Raw genomic sequence first — 19,243 nt, forward strand, 5'->3', positions numbered from 1 at the left:
CCAGTATCGCCGCATGTGTCTCCGCCCCCCCACCGCGTTCCGTCACCACGCCTAACCCCGCCCCCCCGCCGCGTTCCGTCACCACGCCTAACCCCGCCCCCCCGCCGCGCTCCGCCACCACGCCCAACTCCGCCCCCCGGCCGAGTTCCGTCACCGCGCCTAACTCCGCCCCCACGCCGCGTTCCGCCACCACGCCTAACTCCGCCCCCCGGCCGAGTTCCGTCACCGCGCCTAACCCCGCCCCCACGCCGCGTTCCGTCACCGCGCCTAACTCCGCCCCCCGGCCGAGTTCCGTCACCGCGCCTAACCCCGCCCCCCCGCCGGTCCCATCACCATGTCCAACTCCGCCCCCAAGCCGACCTCTGTCCCCGCCCCCAGGCCTAACCCCGCCCCCACATCCAGCTCCAGTCCCACACCAGGTCCTAGCTCCCAGCCCTGCCGTGTGTTCACCATCCCTCCAGACTTGCCCCTCTCTGAGGATGAAAGATCAGTCCTCAGCAGAGGTCTCACCTTCGTTCCCACACGTTCTCGGGTCAATGAATTCAATACACGGAGTGACACCGAACAATTCTTCCGCCGCCTTCGCCTCCGTGCCTCCTTCTTCAATCAAGACTCTCGCCCACCCTCTGACGACCCCTTCTCCCACCTCCAACACACCCCGTCCACCTGGACACCCCGTGCTGGCCTCTTACCTGCCCTCGACCTCTTCATAGCAAACTGCCGCCGCGATATTAACCGCTACCTGAACTCCCACACTCCCCCCACCCACTCCAACCTCTCACCCTCGGAACGCGCAGCCCTCCACTCCCTCCGTTCCAACCCCAACCTCACCATCAAACCAGCTGACAAGGGAGGCGCAGTAGTAGTTTGGCGCACTGACCTTTACACCGCTGAGGCCAAACGCCAGCTCGCAGATACCTCCTCCTACCGTCCCCTTGACCATGACCCCACCCCCCACCACCAAACCATCATCTCCCAGACCGTCCATAACCTCATCACCTCAGGGGACCTCCCATCCACCGCCTCCAACCTCATAGTCCCACAACCCCGCACCGCCCGTTTCTACCTCCTGCCCAAAATCCACAAACCTGACTGCCCCGGACGACCCATCGTCTCAGCCTGCTCCTGCCCAACCGAACTCATCTCTGCATACCTCGACACGGTCCTGTCCCCATTAGTCCAAGAACTCCCCACCTACGTTCATGACACCACCCACGCCCTCCACCTCCTCCAGGATTTCCGCTTCCCCAGTCCCCAACGCCTCATCTTCACCATGGACATCCAGTCCCTGTACACCTCCATCCCCCATCACGAAGGACTCAAAGCACTCCGCTTCTTCCTTTCCCGCCGTACCACCCAGTACCCTTCCACCGACACCCTCCTTCGACTGACCGAACTGGTCCTCACCCTGAACAACTTTTCTTTCCAATCCTCCCACTTTCTCCAAACAAAAGGAGTAGCCATGGGCACCCGCATGGGCCCCAGCTATGCCTGCCTCTTCGTAGGGTATGTGGAACAATCCATCTTCCGCAACTACACTGGCCCCACCCCCCATCTTTTTCTTCGCTACATTGATGACTGTATCGGCGCTACCTCGTGCTCCCACGAGGAGGTTGAACAGTTCATCCACTACACTAACACCTTCCACCCCGACCTCAAATTCACCTGGACAGTCTCGGACTCCTCCCTCCCCTTCCTAGACCTTTCTGTTTCTATCTCAGACGACCGAATCAACACGGACATCTACTACAAACCAACCGACTCCCACAGCTACCTGGACTACACCTCCTCCCATCCTGCCCCCTGTAAAAACGCCATCCCATTCTCCCAATTCCTTCATCTCCGCCGCATCTGCTCCCAGGAGGACCAGTTCAAAATACGTACAACACAGATGGCCTCCTTCTTCAAGGACCGCAATTTCCCCCCCGACGTGGTCGACGGTGCCCTCCACCGCATCTCCTCCACTTCCCGCTCCTCTGCCCTTGAGCCCCGCCCCTCCAACCGCCACCAGGACAGAACCCCACTGGTCCTCACCTACCACCCCACCAATCTCCATGTACAGCGCATCATCCGCCGTCACTTCCGCCACCTCCAAATAGACCCCAGCACCAAGGATATATTTCCCTCCCCTCCCCTATCAGCTTTCCGTAGAGACCACTCCCTCCGCGACTCCCTTGTCAGATCCACACCCCCCACCGACCCAACCACCACTCCCGGCACCTTCCCTTGCAACCGCAGGAGGTGCAACACTTGCGCCCACACCTCCCCCCTCACTTCTCTCCAAGGCCCCAAGGGAAACTTCCATATCCGCCACAGATTCACCTGCACCTCCACCCACATCATCTACTGCATCCGCTGCAGCCGGTGTGGCCTCCTCTATATTGGGGAGACAGGCCGCCTACTTGCGGAGCGATTCAGAGAGCACCTCTGGGCCACCCGGACGAACCAACCCAACCAACCTGTGGCACAGCATTTCAACTCCCCCTCCCACTCCACCGAGGATATGCAGGTCATTGGACTCATCCACCGCCAAACCACAACAACCCGACGGTCGGAGGAGGAGCGTCTTATCTTCCGACTGGGAACCCTCCAACCGCAGGGGATGAACTTGGACTTCACCAGTTTCTTCATCCCCCCTCCCCCCACCTTGTCTCAGCCGGATCCTTCCAGCCCGGCACCGCCTTCCTGACCTGCAGTCTTCTTCTTGACCTCTTCGCCTCCATCCTACTCCGACCTATCACCCTCACCTTGACCTCTTTCCACCTATCACATTTCCAACTCCCCTCCTCCAAGTCCCTCCTCTCTACCTTTTATCTTCTCCTGCTGAACACTCTCTGCTCATTCCTGAAGAAGGGCCTGTGCCCGAAACGTCGAATCTCCTGTTCCCTGGATGCTGCCTGACCTGCTGTGCTGTTCCAGCAATAAAGTTTCAACTTTGATCTCCAGCATCTGCAGACCTCACTTTCTCCCCGGACCAAAACTGGACACAGTACTCCAAATGGGGCCTAACCAGAGCTTTATAAAGTCTTAGTAGTACATCTCTGCTTTTATATTCCAACCCTCTTGAGATAAGAGACAACATTGCATTCGCTTTCTTAATCACGGACTCAACCTGCATGTTTACCTTTAGAGAATCCTCGACTAGCACTCCCAGATCCCTTTGTGCTTTGGCTTTATTAATTTTCTCACCATTTAGAAAGTAGTCTATGCTTTTATTCTTTTTGCCAAAGTGCAAGACCTCGCACTTGCTCACGTTAAATTCCATCAGCCATTTCCTGGACCACTCTCCCAACCTGTCTAGATCCTTCTGTAGCCTCCCCACTTCCTCAGTACTACCTACCTGTCCACCTAACTCCGTATCATCGGCAAACTTCGCTAGAATGCCCCCGGTTCCCTCATCCAAATCATTAATATATAATACGAACAGCTGTGGCCCCAGCACCGAACCCTGCGGGACACCGCTCGTCACCGGCTGCCATTCTGAAAAAGAACCTTTTATCCCAACTCTCTGCCTTCTGTTAGACAGCCAATCCTCAATCCATCCCAGCAGCTCACCTCGAACACCATGGGCCCTCACCTTGCTCAGCAGCCTCCCGTGTGGCACCTTATCAAAGGCCTTTTGAAAGTCTAGATAGTCCACATCCACTGGGTTTCCCTGGTCTAACCTACTTGTTACCTCTTCAAAAAATTCCAACAAGTTTGTCAGGCATGACCTCCCTTTACTAAATCCATGTTGACTTGTTCTAATCAGAATCTGCTCTTCCAAGAATTTAGAAACCTCATCCTTAATGATGGATTCTAGAATTTTACCAACAACCGAGGTTAAGCTGATTGGCCTATAATTTTCCATCTTTTGCCTTGATCCTTTCTTGAACAAGGGGGTTACAACAGCCATCTTCCAATCATCCGGGACCTTTCCTGACTCCAGTGACTCTTGAAAGATCTCAATCAATGCCTCTGCTATTTCCTCAGCCACCTCTCTCAGAACTCTAGGGTGTATCCCATCGGGGCCAGGAGATTTATCAATTTTAAGACTTTTTAACTTTTCTAGCACTATCTCTTTCGTAATGGCAACCATACTCAACTCAGCCCCGTGACACCCTTTAATTTTTGGGATATTACTCATGTCTTCCACTGTGAAGACTGACGCAAAGTACTTGTTAAGTTCTCCTGCTATTTCCTTATCTCCCATCACTAGGCTTCCTGCATCAGTTTGAAGTGGCCCAATGTCTACTTTTGCCTGTCGTTTGTTTCTTGTGTACTGAAAGAAACTTTTACTATTATTTCTAATATTACTGACTAGCCTACCTTCATATTTGATCCTCTCCTTTCTTATTACACTCTTTGTTATCCTCTGTTTGCTTTTGTATCCTTCCCAATCTTCTGATTTCCCACTGTTCTTAGCCACTTTATAGGATCTCTCTTTTTCTTTAATACATTTCCTGACTTCCTTTGTCAGCCAAGGTTGTCTAATCCCTCCCCGGTTAATCTTTCTTTTCTTGGGAATGAACCTCTGTACAGTGTCCTCAATTATACCTACAAACTCCTGCCACTTTTGCTCTACTGTCTTCCCGGTTAGCCTCTGCTTCCAGTCTATTTTAGTCAGTTCCTCTCTCATGCCCTCATAATTACCTTTATTCAACTGTAACACCATTACATCCGATTTTGCCTTCTCCCTTTCAAACTCCAGACTGAACTCTATCATATTATGGTCGCTACTTCCTAAGGGTTCCCTTACTTTAAGATCTTTTATAGAGTCTGGTTCATTGCAAAGCACTAGGTCCAGAATAGCCTGCTCTCTTGTGGGCTCCATGACAAGCTGTTCCAAAAAGCCATCCTGTAAGCATTCCATGAATTCCCTTTCTTTAGATCCACTAATAACATTATTTACCCAGTCCACCTGCATATTGAAGTCTCCCATGATCAATGTAACCTTGCCTTTCTGACATGCCTTCTCTATTTCCCGGTACATGTTGCGTCCCTGGTCCTGACCACTGTTAGGAGGTCTATACACAACTCCGACGACCGACTTGACACTGACATTTTTTTTACAAACCCACCGACTCTCACAGCTACCTGGATTACACCTCTTCCCACCCTACCTCCTGCAAAAGTGCCATCCCCTATTTCCAATTCCTCCGCCTCCGCCGTATTTGCTCCCAGGAGGACCAGTTCCACCACAGAACACACCAGATGGCCTCCTTTAGAGACCTCAATTTCCCTTCCCACGTGGTTAAAGATGCCCTCCAGCACATCTCGTCCACATCCTGCACCTCTGCCCTCAGACCCCACCCCTCCAATCGTAACAAGGACAGAACGCCCCTGGTGCTCACCTTCTACCCTACCAACCTTCGCATAAACCAAATCATCCGCCGACATTTCCGTCACCTCCAAACAGGCCCCACCACCAAGGATATATTTCACTCCCCACCCCTTTCTGCCTTCCGCAAAGACCGTTCCCTTCATGACTACCTGGTCAGGTCCGCGTCCCCCCCATCAACCCACCCTGCCATCCTGGCACCTTCCCCTGCCACCGCAGGTATTGCAAAACCTGCGCCCACACCACCTCCCTCACCTCCATCCAAGGCCCCAAAGGAGCCTTCCACATCCATCAAAGTTTTACCTGCACATCCACCAATATCATTTATTGTATCCATTGCTCCCGATGCGGTCTCCTTTACATTGGGGAGACTGAACGCCTCCTAGCAGAGCGCTTTAGGGAACATCTCTGGGACACCCGCACCAATCAACCACACCGCCCTGTGGCCCAACTCCCCCTCCCACTCAGCCGAGGACATGGAGGTCCTAGGCCTCCTTCGCCGCTCCCTCTCCACCAACGCCTGGAGGAAGAGCTCCTCATCTTCTGCCTCGGAACACTTCAACCCCAGGGCGTCAATGTGGACTTCACCAGTTTCCTCGTTTCCCCTTCCCCCACCTTACCCCAGCTCCAAACTTCCAGCTCAGCACTGTCCCCATGACTTGTCTTATTTGCCTATCTTCCTTTCCACTTATCCACTCTACCCTCCTTCCTGACCTATCACCTTCATCCCCTCCCCCACTCACCTATTGTACTGTCTGCTACTTTCTCCCCACCACCACCCTCCTCTCATTTATCTTTCCACCCTTCAGACACTCTGCCTGTATTCCTGATAAAGGGCTTTTGCCCGCAACGTCAATTTTACTGCTCCTCGGATGCTGCCTGAACTGCTGTGCTTTTCCAGCACCACTCTAATCTAACCTTCAACTTCCCTGGTATTCTCTCCCGAAATACTTGGGACTATGCCAATCACTGTAGTCCGATGACCCCATTCCAAACAGTGAAAGTGTATTGATTTCAACTCTGGAAAAACCCATCATCTATGTGCTTTTCTACTTGGTTCAGGGATGAAGAGATCAGAGAGAAATGTGGTGAGGATGCCGTCCATTACTTGTCCTTCCAGCGTCACATCATCGGACTCCTCGTCGTCATTGGCGTTCTGTCTGTGGGTATAGTGTTACCCGTAAACTTCTCAGGAGATCTGCTTGGTGAGCTTTGCACCTCAGGGATTGAAACTTGCTGAATGTTACCTTATTAACAAAATTATTTAAAATGTTCTATAATATTGTGTTATCAATATATTGCTTTTTAAGTTGATAGTTTCTGGAATAGACATATTGTGAGGTGTAACAGCAGAAAAATCGTATCCAAAACTATGTAAGCAACATTTGGCCCTTGTATTATAAAAATGAAAAAATATGACTGTGTGGTAAGGTGCTAGTTGGAGACTAAGCAAACTCCTTACAAGTATTTCATAACATTCTTTACAGACCAGAGGTGAGAGGACGATTGAGGTGAGCAGCTAGTCTGGCTGACTCCACCTGTCAGTGTAATTTGTGTATTTTTCTCCCTGGATCTTGTTCTCTCACTCTTGTTTTGGAGCAGTGGCCTGCTTGTCCCCTCAGTTGAGCTAATGTTGATCTGTGCATCACATGAATACATTGCAGAAGTATGGCTTGGCATCAGATGGTCAACACACAGCAGTAGTCTCACTCTCGTGATACCTAATACTCTTGGACCCTCTAACAACTTAGCCAAATTTGATCCTTTTTATAGTTAAATAAATGCCCTGAACAGATGTACACATACACTCTTCTGTCCAAGAATGACAAATATTTGTGATTTGGAGATGTCGGTGTTGGACAGGGGTGTACAGAGTTAAAAATCGCACAACACCAGGTTATAGTCCAACAGGTTTAATTGGAAGCACACGAGCTTTCGGAGCGACGCTCCTTCATCAGGTGATAGTGGAGGGCTCGATCATAACACTGAATTTATAGCAAAAATTTGCAGTGTGATGTAACTGAAATTATACATTGTCTGTTAAGCCTTTCATCTGTTAGATGACAGTGATAGTTTCACTTCTTTCATGTGTAAATCACAAAACCTTTTTTTTAAAGTTGCATTCTCTGGTTAGCTGGTAACGATGGTGATAGGTAGACACCAGTTAACAGCTAACCCGAGAATGCAACTTTTAAAAAAAAAAGGTTTTGTGATTTACACATGAAAGAAGTGAAACTATCACTGACATCTAACAGATGAAAGGCTTAACAGACAATCAATTTTTCAATGTATAATTTCAGTTACATCACACTGCAAATTTTTGCTATAAATTCAGTGTTACAATCGAGCCCTCCACTATCACCTGATGAAGGAGCGTCGCTCCGAAAGCTAGTGTGCTTCCAATTAAACCTGTTGGACTATAACCTGGTGTTGTGATTTTTAACTTTGTACAAATATTTGGATCTTTTCCTGTCCACATTGGTTCCCTATTATCTTGTTTTAAAAGCACTGGTCTAACCAGAGGATGTGGCAACTGTCTGTTGTCTACTGTTCAGTATAACAGGCTAATGCTCATGTCGAATGCTGCTTGGTCTGTTAGCATGGTGTAACAGATGAGCATTATTTATATATAATATCTCTTGAGAATGTGTATCTCTTGTTAAGTAAGCAAAGTGTAACAAGAATGAAATCTGTTTGTGAAGTGGTGCATAATTGGTTTCTGTGGTTCTTTTACAAATAATTTAGATCTTGCATACAATGAATATCCTGAATAGTTGAGACCCAACCACAGATTCTTGTGATGTCCCTGATAAGTTCACTTCAGTTTGACTACATACTTGCTATCCTTATTCAGCTTGGTGGTTGAATACAGAATAACTAGCCAAGTTAATAATTTGCCTTCAAGACCTTGAGCTTTAATCTTGGGAGATGATGGTCACTGGACTATAATTCAGCAGCCTTGGCTACTGTTCTAAAAGCTGTGATTCAGGTGCTACCAGAGCAGCTAGTGGAGTTCATTAAATAATGCTCATCTGTTACACCATGCTAACAGACCAAGCAACACTCAACATGGGCATTAGCCTGTTGTACTGAACAGTAGGCAGCATATACAGTTGCCATTATCCTCTGGTTGCACCAGTGCTTTCTGTGGTAAATATGTTGGTAACTCATTGCTAAGCTGCTCATGTAAATTCCTGACTAAAGGTACCCAAGAAAACAGTTTACAAAACCTCCACCTTTTATGCCAACCCCAAATGACTGCAAGGGAGGGGAAATAACATTGATTCAACAGTGGTGCAAAGAGTAGCATCCAAGAAGGGAAATTTTCTCCAACTAATGATTACCCATCTCATTCTGGGGAAATTTGAAGTAAGGTCTTGAGCATGGCGCCATAAAACAAATAGGCAGCAGGTTAATGCGACCAGTTGTACAAGGTGGCTAGACTGTAAGCTTAGAGATTTAAATAATGGTGTTATCTGACAAAGATGCTCAGTATTCCACACAGCCTGTTAGATTTAATTACAGATGAGTCAAAACTATAATGTCCTATGGTTCTGTATGTTCTCTCCAAACAAAATAAAGAGAACCCAATCCAAGGTGGAGAAAGGAGGAAACATTTATTGATGTTGAACTGTATGTGTATGTCCAGTTTCAAAATCAACCCCCCCCTTCCCCCCACCACCAATCAAAACAAAACCAAGTATTTTTAAGTAAAGGATGGACCGTTCATCTTGTGTTAACATGATAGCTTGAACCAGGAAATCTGTTGGTCTTATTATTGTAACCAGCAATATTTTTTGCCATTTTTTTCTCAAACTCCTTGAAGTTATCTTGTGAAAAGGAAGGCAAATGATAGCAGACTTTGGTTGTACTAAATTGAGATGAGTGATTGAGACTGAATCCTTTTACTTTAGTTGTTTTTTGTCTAGAAAGCCAGATCTGATCAAGGATGAGATGGTGGACTTGGTTTTGAAAGGTATGGTTTATTCCAGGCCAAGACCACTTGGGACCATTAAAATTGTATTCTCTACTAGGGTCTGTAAAGCTGAGTCCAAATTAGTTAATTAACTAGCACTTATATTTTTTTTTAAAGCAAGGAATTAAGAGTTTCGTGATTCAGTTTGTTGACCGTGGTCTGTTGTTTTCCATGGCAGCTCTGTGTTGTCCATAGTGGAGATCAGGGGCTTGGTGTGAGCCATAATCTGCCAAGATACCAGTATATGGATCAGACTAAATCCCAAACGCAAATACAGATAATTAAATTCTTAAGAAAATATTGAATAAAATACTGCAAATGCCTGTCAGCATTGTTTGTGAGGACACTGAAGACTTTAATGTTTTGGGTATCGACTTTTTCAGAGTTGATGAATGTCAGGATGTTATTTTGTGACAGGCAGACTCTAACTATTAACTTGTATTTCAGATGATGCCAGCCCTGCTTATTCTTCAGCATCTTCGATTCTGCTAGATCTAATTAATATTTCATCCCTTCTGGGTATGTGCAGGGAATTTGCATGCCTGAATACAGGTATTGATTTGCAATAGTAAATTAACATTCTCTCTCTCTCTCTTTCAGAAAATAATGCATTTAGCTTTGGCCGGACAACTATAGCAAACCTGAATTCTGGGTATGTAATTTAAATCTAAATAATAGTTCCAGTGGATCCTAGAATATGTTGTAGCTTGAAGAACAACAGTGTGATGCCAGTGCTTAGGGTAAAACACTCTCTATAATATATAGTTTATAAAAAGTGTTCTTCTACCTCAATCTGCCCTTGGCCTGTCCCTCTCCTTCCCTCCTTTTACTCCTTTTCCTAAAAGTAATGGATAGTACTAGGGTTCAGTTATATGGCTGTCCTGAAGTGTCTGGTAGCAAGAGCCACTCAAATGTGAAGTTTTTGCTGGGCTGTTTAATTACACATTCGAATCTGATGTTTTGCCCAGGAGCTTTGTCATTACATGTTTCCAACAGTAGCTGATAAATAGTGTTTGGTAGCAGATGCCTCGACTTGCTGTTTTTCTCCTCCACTACTACTTCTCTGCCACCTTCCTCTTCTCACTTCGAGACCTAAGGATGTTGAGGTGTCTTTAATGTCCCAGCATTGTCCTGTCTGAGATCAATGAACGTGTGTCTTTTCAGCATTTTGTTGAGTAATGGTATTACGGAATGGAGGTCAGCAGTGCTCTGAAAAGTAGTGCTTCCAAATAAACTTGTTGTACTATAGCCTGGCATTGTGCGATTTTTAACTTTATCCTCCCCAGTCTAACACCGGCACCTCCAATCAGAGCAGAGGTCAACACCCCTCTGATAATTAAAACCGAAAAAATCTAGAGAGGACCACCTCACCTTGTAATCTGATAAAACAAAATGTGACAAGATCTCTTATCCCTTATTTGTAATAAAGGAGTGGTTAAATGAAATGCAATCCTTTTAACCACTCCATAATTAACAAGTATCAACAATTTATTTATCTAATTCTAACAGTGAACAAATTAACAGAATTCCTAACAAACTGAACAATTACTCCCTAACTGAATTAAATTCTATTGCTATGCTAGTTCAATAACCCAGGTCCCATTTCTAAAAATCCAATTAAAAAGAAAACAATAAATTTAAACTTAGTCTCTCAAAGTTCATGAGGAATGGCTCATCCGGAATGCTTCTCTTCCTCTCCGCTGTTCTGCTGTCGGGGATGCTTTCTCTAATTTTTCTATGCTAGGCACCTCTCTCTGTCGAATTCTTCCATCCGAAATTCATTTTGTCATTTTCTGGTGTCAAGAATATCAACTAAATGTGCTTTGTACCTTTTTATAGATAGTGCTTTTGAGAGGGGTTGCTTGTGAGAACCTGCTATTTCTTTCTCAGGTGACAGTTCGCGCTCTCACATTTGGCTTTCTCATCTAATTTTCAAATGCCCACATCTTATACCTGGGATTGCATGTTAATTTATTTTCAATCTGATTGGTTCAACATAGTCGAAACCAACAGATTTGAATTTCATCAATCCTTAATCTCAGAGTGCCTCTTTAAATTAATTGGCTGAATTTAAACTTTTGTCTGGCTAAAAGTGCTGAATGGCCCTGATAACTGAAAAGTCTTTTGATACGCTTATTTTAGTTTTGGGGCTCTCTGCACAATGCTTGCAAATTTTCAAGCACAGACAATGCACAAACTCTTAAAGCAACCATGCACTGTTTTTTGAATCATTTTACAATTTTGTCATCTTTACACACCAACTTTGTGCCAGTGGTCAGGTTGTTTTTCTTCCTTTGAATTGTGCTGCTTCAACTGAAATGTATTGATGCGAGGGAAAGACATACCCTCCATAACACTGATGTCTTTTAAAGACATAGTCACATTTGGCCAGTTTTATCTGGAAATCATTGAGAGAAAAAAAAATTCTCTCTTATTTTTGGAAGGTGATCTTTGGACTTAGCCACTTTTAGACTTGTCTCCTAATAACATGATCCAGAAAGGTTGGCGGACCCAACTTTTGTGTGCTCTGCTTCAGAGTCTTGGCTCACCCCTGCCATTCCTGACTGCACTTTTGCAAGCTGATGGCTTCTCTGTACATCGCATGGAGCACATGCTGTGCTCTGGTGAGGCAAAGGGCGGTTGGCATTTCCTGATCACTACCTGGTCCTCAGACGTAGCGACTCTGGCAAGCCGTTGTTTCCTGCACCTAGAGCACCTTGCAGCAAAATGCCATCCCTACTACCTACCATCACCTCTACCAACCTGACAGCAGTCTACATACCACTCCATGCAGATGTGAAGAATGCCCTAGACGTGATTTACACTGCCACAAGCACTCTGGAGATGAAATTCCCCGAGGCCCTATTCGTTGTGGCCGGTGACTTCAACCAAGGAGGCGCTACAAAAATACGACCAACATATCTCCTGTCCCACTAGAGGACCAATCATTCTGGGCCCCTGCTACATAACCAAAAATGCCTGCCCCTCCATCCCCCACCCACATTTCAGAATTTCAGATCACAGTACTGTGTTCCTCCTCCAGCTTAAAGCAAAAGCTGAAAAGGGAGGACCCGTCATAAAAGGAAGTACGAAGTTAGTCCGAGGTTTTAGAAGACTCTCTCTGGGACTGCATGGAATTGGTGTACTGGACCATGTTCAAGTACTAAACAGAGAAGAGTATGCCACCACAGTCACAGACTTCATGAGCAAATGCGTAGAGCACTGCATGTCAAAGAAGCCAATCCGAGTGCTCCCCAACTGTAAACCTTGGATGACACAGCTTCCTGAAGAAGGGCTTATACCTGAAACGTCGATTCTTCTGCTCCTTTGATGCTGTCTTTTCCAGCAACACATTTTTCAGAACAGGAAATCCAATCCCTACTGAAGACCTGACATGCCGCATTCAAGTCAGATGACCCAGACCAATACCTCTGCAAAGCCATCAGGGATGCCAAGAGGCAGCACTGGACCAAGTTAGCAGATGCGGGAGTCTGTTTGGTAGGTTTGCGCCTATGGCAAGGCCTAAATGAGAGGCACAATGCTACAAAGCAAGATGGCAGACAGACTCATCCCTTCCTGACTTGCTTAATGCATTCTATGCTTGGTTTGAGCAGCATGCCAGCGACAAGGTGACAACAGCCCCAGACATACCTGTTCCCTCGGTCACCGCTGTAGACATCAGATTGGTCTTCCTGGGAGTCAACCCAAGGAAAGTGACTGGTCTGGATGGAGTCCCTGGCCGAGCATTTAAATCCTGTGTGGACCAGCTGGCGAAGATATTCACATCTTCAACCTCTCCCTCCTTGAAGTAGGTGGGGGCTACAGCTTGTAGAAGGCCACCGCCATCCACGTATCTAAGAAAAGTCATGCAATGTGCCTTAATGACTACTGTCCAGTGACTCTGACGTCAATACACAGTCCTTCAAGAAGCTGATCAAAGCCCATATTAACTCCACACTCCCAGCCTGTCTCAATTCCCTACAATTTGCTTACAGATGTAACAGGTTGAATGATGCCATATCCCTTGTCCTGCACTCATCCCTGGAACATCTGGATAACAAGGACACCTACGACAGACTCTCAGTGAAAATAGGTAACCACACTACCTTCACAATGACCCTCCACACTGGAGCCCCCCCCCCCCACCCCCAAGGATGTCTCCTCAGCCCTCTACTGTGCTCCCACGACTGTGTAGCTAAATTCCAAATGAATGCCATCTAAAAGTTTGCTGACAACAGCACTATAGTGGGACGGATATCTAACAGCGATGAGTCAAAATACCGAAGTGAGATAGAAGGCTTGGTGATGTGGTACAATAGGAACAACCTCTCTCTCAACATCGGCAAAACTGAAGAACCAGTCATTGAATTCAGAAAGGAAGGAGGCAAGCATGGCCCATCTACGTCAATGGGACTGAGGTTGAGAGGGTGGAGAACATAAAATTCCACTGAGTGATGATAACAGACAACCTGTGCCTAAGAAACCTCACCAATTTCTACAGATATACCATTGAAAGTGTACTGTCTGGCTGCATAATGGCCTAGTATGGCAACTGCTCTGCCCAGAACTGTAAGAAGCTATAGAAGGTGTGCCCAGTCCAGACCATCGCAGAAGCCAACCTTCCATCCATGGACTCCTGTTTACATGGCTCACTGCTGCAGAAAAGTTGTCAGTCTCATCGAAGACCTATCACACCCCAATAATGCTCTCCTGCAACCTCTACCTCAGGCAGAAGCTTAAACACGTCTGGTTCAGGAACAGCTTCTTCCTAGCCGCTACTAGACTGATGGACACGCTAGCCTCAAATAATGCTGATCTTGCCTAGTGCATGCCCTGTGCAATGTAACCTGTAACCATGTGTCTGCTTGCTTGTTCTGTACATCCTTGCTTACTATGATCTGCCTGTACTGCTCGTAAACAAAGCATTTCACTGTACTTCAGTATATGTGACGACGAACTAATCAAACCACTTGCAGAACAATACCAATGAACTGTATCCCAGCCTTGTTGGTGCTCCATTCCAGCACTGAACAATAAAGTAGCTACACTTGCTCCGACCCACCTACTTTATTTACTACTCATTTAAAGTCATCAAACCTAATACAATAGGGATGGATGAGAATGATCTAACGTGGTAGCTGGAGTCCAGGTTTATCCTGGAAGGGAAATGTAGCCATTTAAATATTGGAGAAGGAAGAGCAGAGCAATTACAGATGGTGGTGTGCTATTTGAAATAAAAGATATCAGTGAATGTAGGCACTCAATAGGTCATCGATGCATGACTCTCCTTTGACCAGAAGACTCAGCAGAATTAGACTATTTCAACTCATTGAGTTTGCTCTTTTGATCATGGCTGATGGATTTTTGCATCCCCCAACCTCCTATCTTTTTCCCGCAAACCTTGACTTACTTCGTACCAATCAAGAACTTATCTATCTCCAGTCTTAAATATACTCAATGACTCAGTCTCCACAGCCTTATGCAGTAATGAGTTTGACAGATTAACCACCCTCTGGCTGAAGAAATTCTTTCTCATCCCTGTTCTAAAGGATTGTCCCTTTGCTCCAAGACTGCACCCTTGAATCCTTATCTGTACTACTAGTGGCGTCATCTTCTCCATGTCCACTCTATCCAGGCCTCTCAGTATTTGATCTCCCTCATCATTCCAAACTCTGAGTTTGGAATTAAAGGAAGCTAAAATATGATGGGTTTTATGCTGTTCACAAAGGGATGGGAAAGATGGTCATGGTCCCCAAAGCAGCAGAGACTGTTAATGGTGATCAAGAGATGTTGGTATGAGAACTTGCTTGCCGCCATTTCCATCCAAGGCGTGCTGCAATATTCCAACTAAGCCCAAAGTAAGCTGAGGAATTAGCTCCTCATTTTCCACCTTAAGTACTTGAGCATGAGGATCATCATCCATTTCAGTTGCGCTTCTCTCCCTCCACTGCATCAATCCCCTTCATCCCCACCCTGCTCCCACAGCCAAGCCTTTTGATGGCACTCAAAAAAGCAATCCTGTTTTCCATTGTTCACACCTATCATAGCACTTACTCTACATCTCTCCTTACTATTATCACCCTTCCTCAGATTTTTGTCCTGGCCACCCTCACTATCTGTTCCGCTCAGTCCACCTTCTACTTTGGCAGCATAAAAACCGTCATATTTCAGTCAGTCACTTCTGAAGAAAACTGATATTGGACCCTGTTTCCCATCCACAAACATTGGATGGGAAACCTGCTGAATTCCCCCAGCATTTCCTGTTTTTTATTTTAGACCACCAACATCTGCAGTACTTTTTTTATATATATATGAAATATTAGTGAGTGCCACTTAATGTAGAAGTGAGGATTTAGATGAAAAGAAGGTTTGTACTGTTGATCCTCTTGTACAGGAAATAATCAATCTGTAGTTTTATGATATCATCTGTATGCCACTTCTTTCATGTAGGAATGTTTGTTTGAGTCAGCCCACTAACACTCTTCATTTCGAAACAGGAATGACCTGCTATGGCTCCATACGGCTTTCTCTTTCCTTTATCTGCTTCTCACAGTGTACAGTATGAGGAGACATACCTCAAAGATGCACTACCGAGAAGATGACTTGGTAAGTATTGAAATAAAATCTACTTTAATCAGTTTTAGTTTTACAATTAACTTACCTAAGCTATAGTCTCATCCAATAGTTGTCATTATAGTTATTTGACCAGGGAATGGAAATTTCCTTGCTCCATTAGCTGCGAGCATTGAATTTTACAAAAATCCATTCCATGATAGCTGGAATTGGATGCTAAGATCTATAAACTTTCTCCCATTGTGGTCAATATTACTTATCCTGCACTATTCCCAGACTGCATGCTCTGAAATCTGCAAATAGTGCTTTCCAGCTTTAATCTGGAACAATTCACTTTTATTTTGAGTGGCAAACTCCAAATTCGATGATACTTATGCAACAAAAGTGTGAAGTGCAAAATTCTTGACGATGACGATTGAATGTTGAAATGTATGAAATGTTCCGTAAAAGAAATATTCCAAGTGGAAATGTTACAGACTACGTAAGCAGAGGAGCTGAATCCTTGATGAAAATAGACAGTGGTATGACAGGGAACCTTAGCTATGTTTCGTACCCCTCATGAAAGTGGAAATCAGATTTTAAATTATGCTAGATGTGACCAAACGTTGCGCACTGACGCAGGCAAGAACAGATTTTAGCTCTTTGGTGTTGAATCACAAAAAGTACAAATAACTAGGTGAAGAAATCCTATTACGTCAAACTTGAATGCATTTAACATTTGGTGGGCTAGAGATGTGATTATCCAAGCAACAAGAATATGGGACACATTAACTGAGCCAATATTGGTTTTGTTGGCAGAGGGTTATGGAGGGGAGCTTGGATGGAATATTGGAATTTCATCCTACATGATGGAAGGAGGAAATCGTGGGTAGGGAATGTAGGTTGGGAAGAGTAGTTTCTGAGTGGTGTGAATGGAAATTCTATAAATAGTCTTTGGAAACACAAGTGTGAAGTTTCTTTTACAGTGATTTTGTTGGTAGAAGAATAAAACCTACAAGTATGAGGTAGAAGTTTTGGATTGATATACAATCCAGGCCATACGTTGTTGAGGAAAGCTATTTTTCAATAGATGACATGTGTAAATAGGGCTTGGTGTCTAACCCAGCACGCCCACACCTATTAATACTACTTAAAATAAGAAAGCGAAGTTCTTTAGACTCCAGGTATATTGCTGAAGTGAAATATGTTCATGGCTTAAAAATAAAATATCCATTAGCACCAGAAGGCAACAAATAACTGTATCTAAACTGCATGTCCCCCTCCTCTAGCCCTTGTGGAAAAAGTACCTGAGCTGAGTACATTGGGCAAAGGCAATGACAACTTTATATAGCATTTCAAATGTAGCAAATCAGGAAGGTACTTCTTGTGAACCTCAATCAAGTAAAATTTGATACTAAACCACAAACCTATTACCAGGTGGGAAGTTTTTATGGAGCCTTTGAAAGGTGAAGAAAGTTGGAAGTTTAAGTAGTGAATTCTCATTCTAAAACCAAGGCAATGGAGGGCTGGAGAAATAGTCCTTTAAATGTTTCATGCTTTCTTTATTTTAAAAAAAAACAGCAATCTAATTAGTTAAAACTAAAGGGAATTTTCCATTGTTGACCATTAGCGATATAGGTGAGTCACTCCAAAGCTATATTGGAGACCAAGTAGATGTGGCTGGAGAAGTAGGCTAACTACTGTTTGAAACTCACTACTATATTGGGTTGAAAAATCTCGCAAATCTTTTTTAAGGTGCATTTTGTTTTTGTAGGTCAAACGCACTTTATTTATAACTGGGTTATCAAAATATGCTGAACCAGAGAAAATAAAACTACATTTTCAGTAAGTACAATTTCAACAGTCTTACAGTTGATAATATGAATAGTGTTCTTTGAACGGGGGAGCAAAGGAGAGCAACAAGAGCAGTTGTTACCCATTGTCATTGAACCGTTTTAGTGCCATTGCATATGTGAAACATCTTTCTAAGATCATTTCTTGTCTTTTGAGATGACTTTCCCCAAATTGTAATGGCTGTTCTCCAGTATTTTGTTTCAATTCAAATCTCAGAATAAACCTCTTACTAATTGTACATTCTCTAATTTTTAAACTTGTTTCTTGTATTTCAGTTATCATTTAGAATTGAAATGTGACCAAACACTCAGCAATTTAAGTGTGTCATTGTCTGTCTTCTGCGCACACAAGTTAACAACCTGATTGCTCCATTGAAATACTCAGGCATATTAAATGCCAAGTCTCCATTGGTATGATTTGGCCAGCTTTCCACATTTGTACAAAGTTAAAAATCTCGCAACACCAGGTTACAGTCCAACAGGTTTATTTGGAAGTACTAGCTTTCATTTTTTTACACAGTTCTTGATACATGCCAGCGTTATATTTCATTTACATTGTTGCACTTGTATACATTTTGATCAACTTGCAGTGATTGCACATTGATATGATCTTCAAGATAGAACCATTTGCGTTAAACTTCTGAATCGTATCCATAATATAAATATTAAAACGTAGGACCAATTCCTGGTCACTCCACTTAAACGTTCCCAATTTTCTTCCTTTCTCCCATTCTTAACAAAATGAATGAAATAATACATTTGAGTTTCATCTGTCATGTATCTAGTGCCTAGTGACCTCTTAGATTTAGATCTATTACATGCATATAAAAATATAGTGAGAGGTGTTTTCTCACGTGCAAGATGCAAAGTGTCAGCAAGCTCTGGCGCCATCTTGAAGCACTCAATATAATGCAAGATTTTACTGCAGTAGAGTTCATTTTTCCCTCCTCTTGTTACCACTTCAACCCCAGGGCATCAATGTGGACTTCAACAGCTGCCTCATTTCCCCTTCCCCCACCTCCTCCTAGTTTCAAACTTCCAGCTCAGCACTGTCCCCATGACTTGTCCGGACTTGTCCGACCTGCCCAGCTCCTTTTCCACCTATCCACTCCACCCTCTCCTCCCTGACCTATCACCTTCATCTCCTCCCCCACCCACCCATTGTATTCTATGCTACTCTCTCCCCACCCCCACCCTCCCCTAGCTTATCTCTTCACACTTCAGGCTCACTGCCTTTATTCCTGATGAAGGATTTTTGCCCGAAACGTCAATTTCAAAGCACCTTGGATGCTGCCTGAACTACTGTGCTCTTCCAGCACCACTAATCCAGAATCCTCTTGTTACCCTCCAATTCTCCTCCTTTTGCTGCTTGTCATCATCTGTGGTCCCTGTAATGGACTCATATCTCTCTAACTGGCTCTGGGGTATTGATTCCAGGCCTGCCCCTGCTGACGCCACCACTCCCACAACCGCCACATCCAAGTTGGAGCCCTGGACCTCATCTCATAACTCCCAGCTTCCACCCCAACACTCCTCTGCTGC

The 19,243-nt window shown here is 44.9% G+C and overlaps 1 protein-coding gene across 3 annotated transcripts in view; it reads left to right on the top strand.

Moving 5' to 3' along the window:
* Positions 1-19,243, top strand: part of LOC122548516 (mechanosensitive cation channel TMEM63B-like) — a 223,309-nt gene that overhangs the window by 154,821 nt on the left and 49,245 nt on the right. For all 3 annotated transcript variants that reach the window (XM_087984150.1, XM_087984143.1, XM_043687273.2), the window contains 4 exons: positions 6,383-6,525; positions 9,897-9,948; positions 15,794-15,902; positions 17,623-17,693. In XM_087984150.1, coding sequence (XP_087840276.1) covers positions 6,383-6,525; positions 9,897-9,948; positions 15,794-15,902; positions 17,623-17,693 — 375 coding nt within the window. The remainder of the gene's footprint in view (positions 1-6,382; positions 6,526-9,896; positions 9,949-15,793; positions 15,903-17,622; positions 17,694-19,243) is intronic.

This window comes from Chiloscyllium plagiosum, unplaced genomic scaffold (assembly GCF_037043375.1).
Source record: "Chiloscyllium plagiosum isolate Xiang-an unplaced genomic scaffold, Cpla_swu_hap1 HiC_scaffold_3, whole genome shotgun sequence".
NCBI lineage: Eukaryota > Metazoa > Chordata > Chondrichthyes > Orectolobiformes > Hemiscylliidae > Chiloscyllium > Chiloscyllium plagiosum.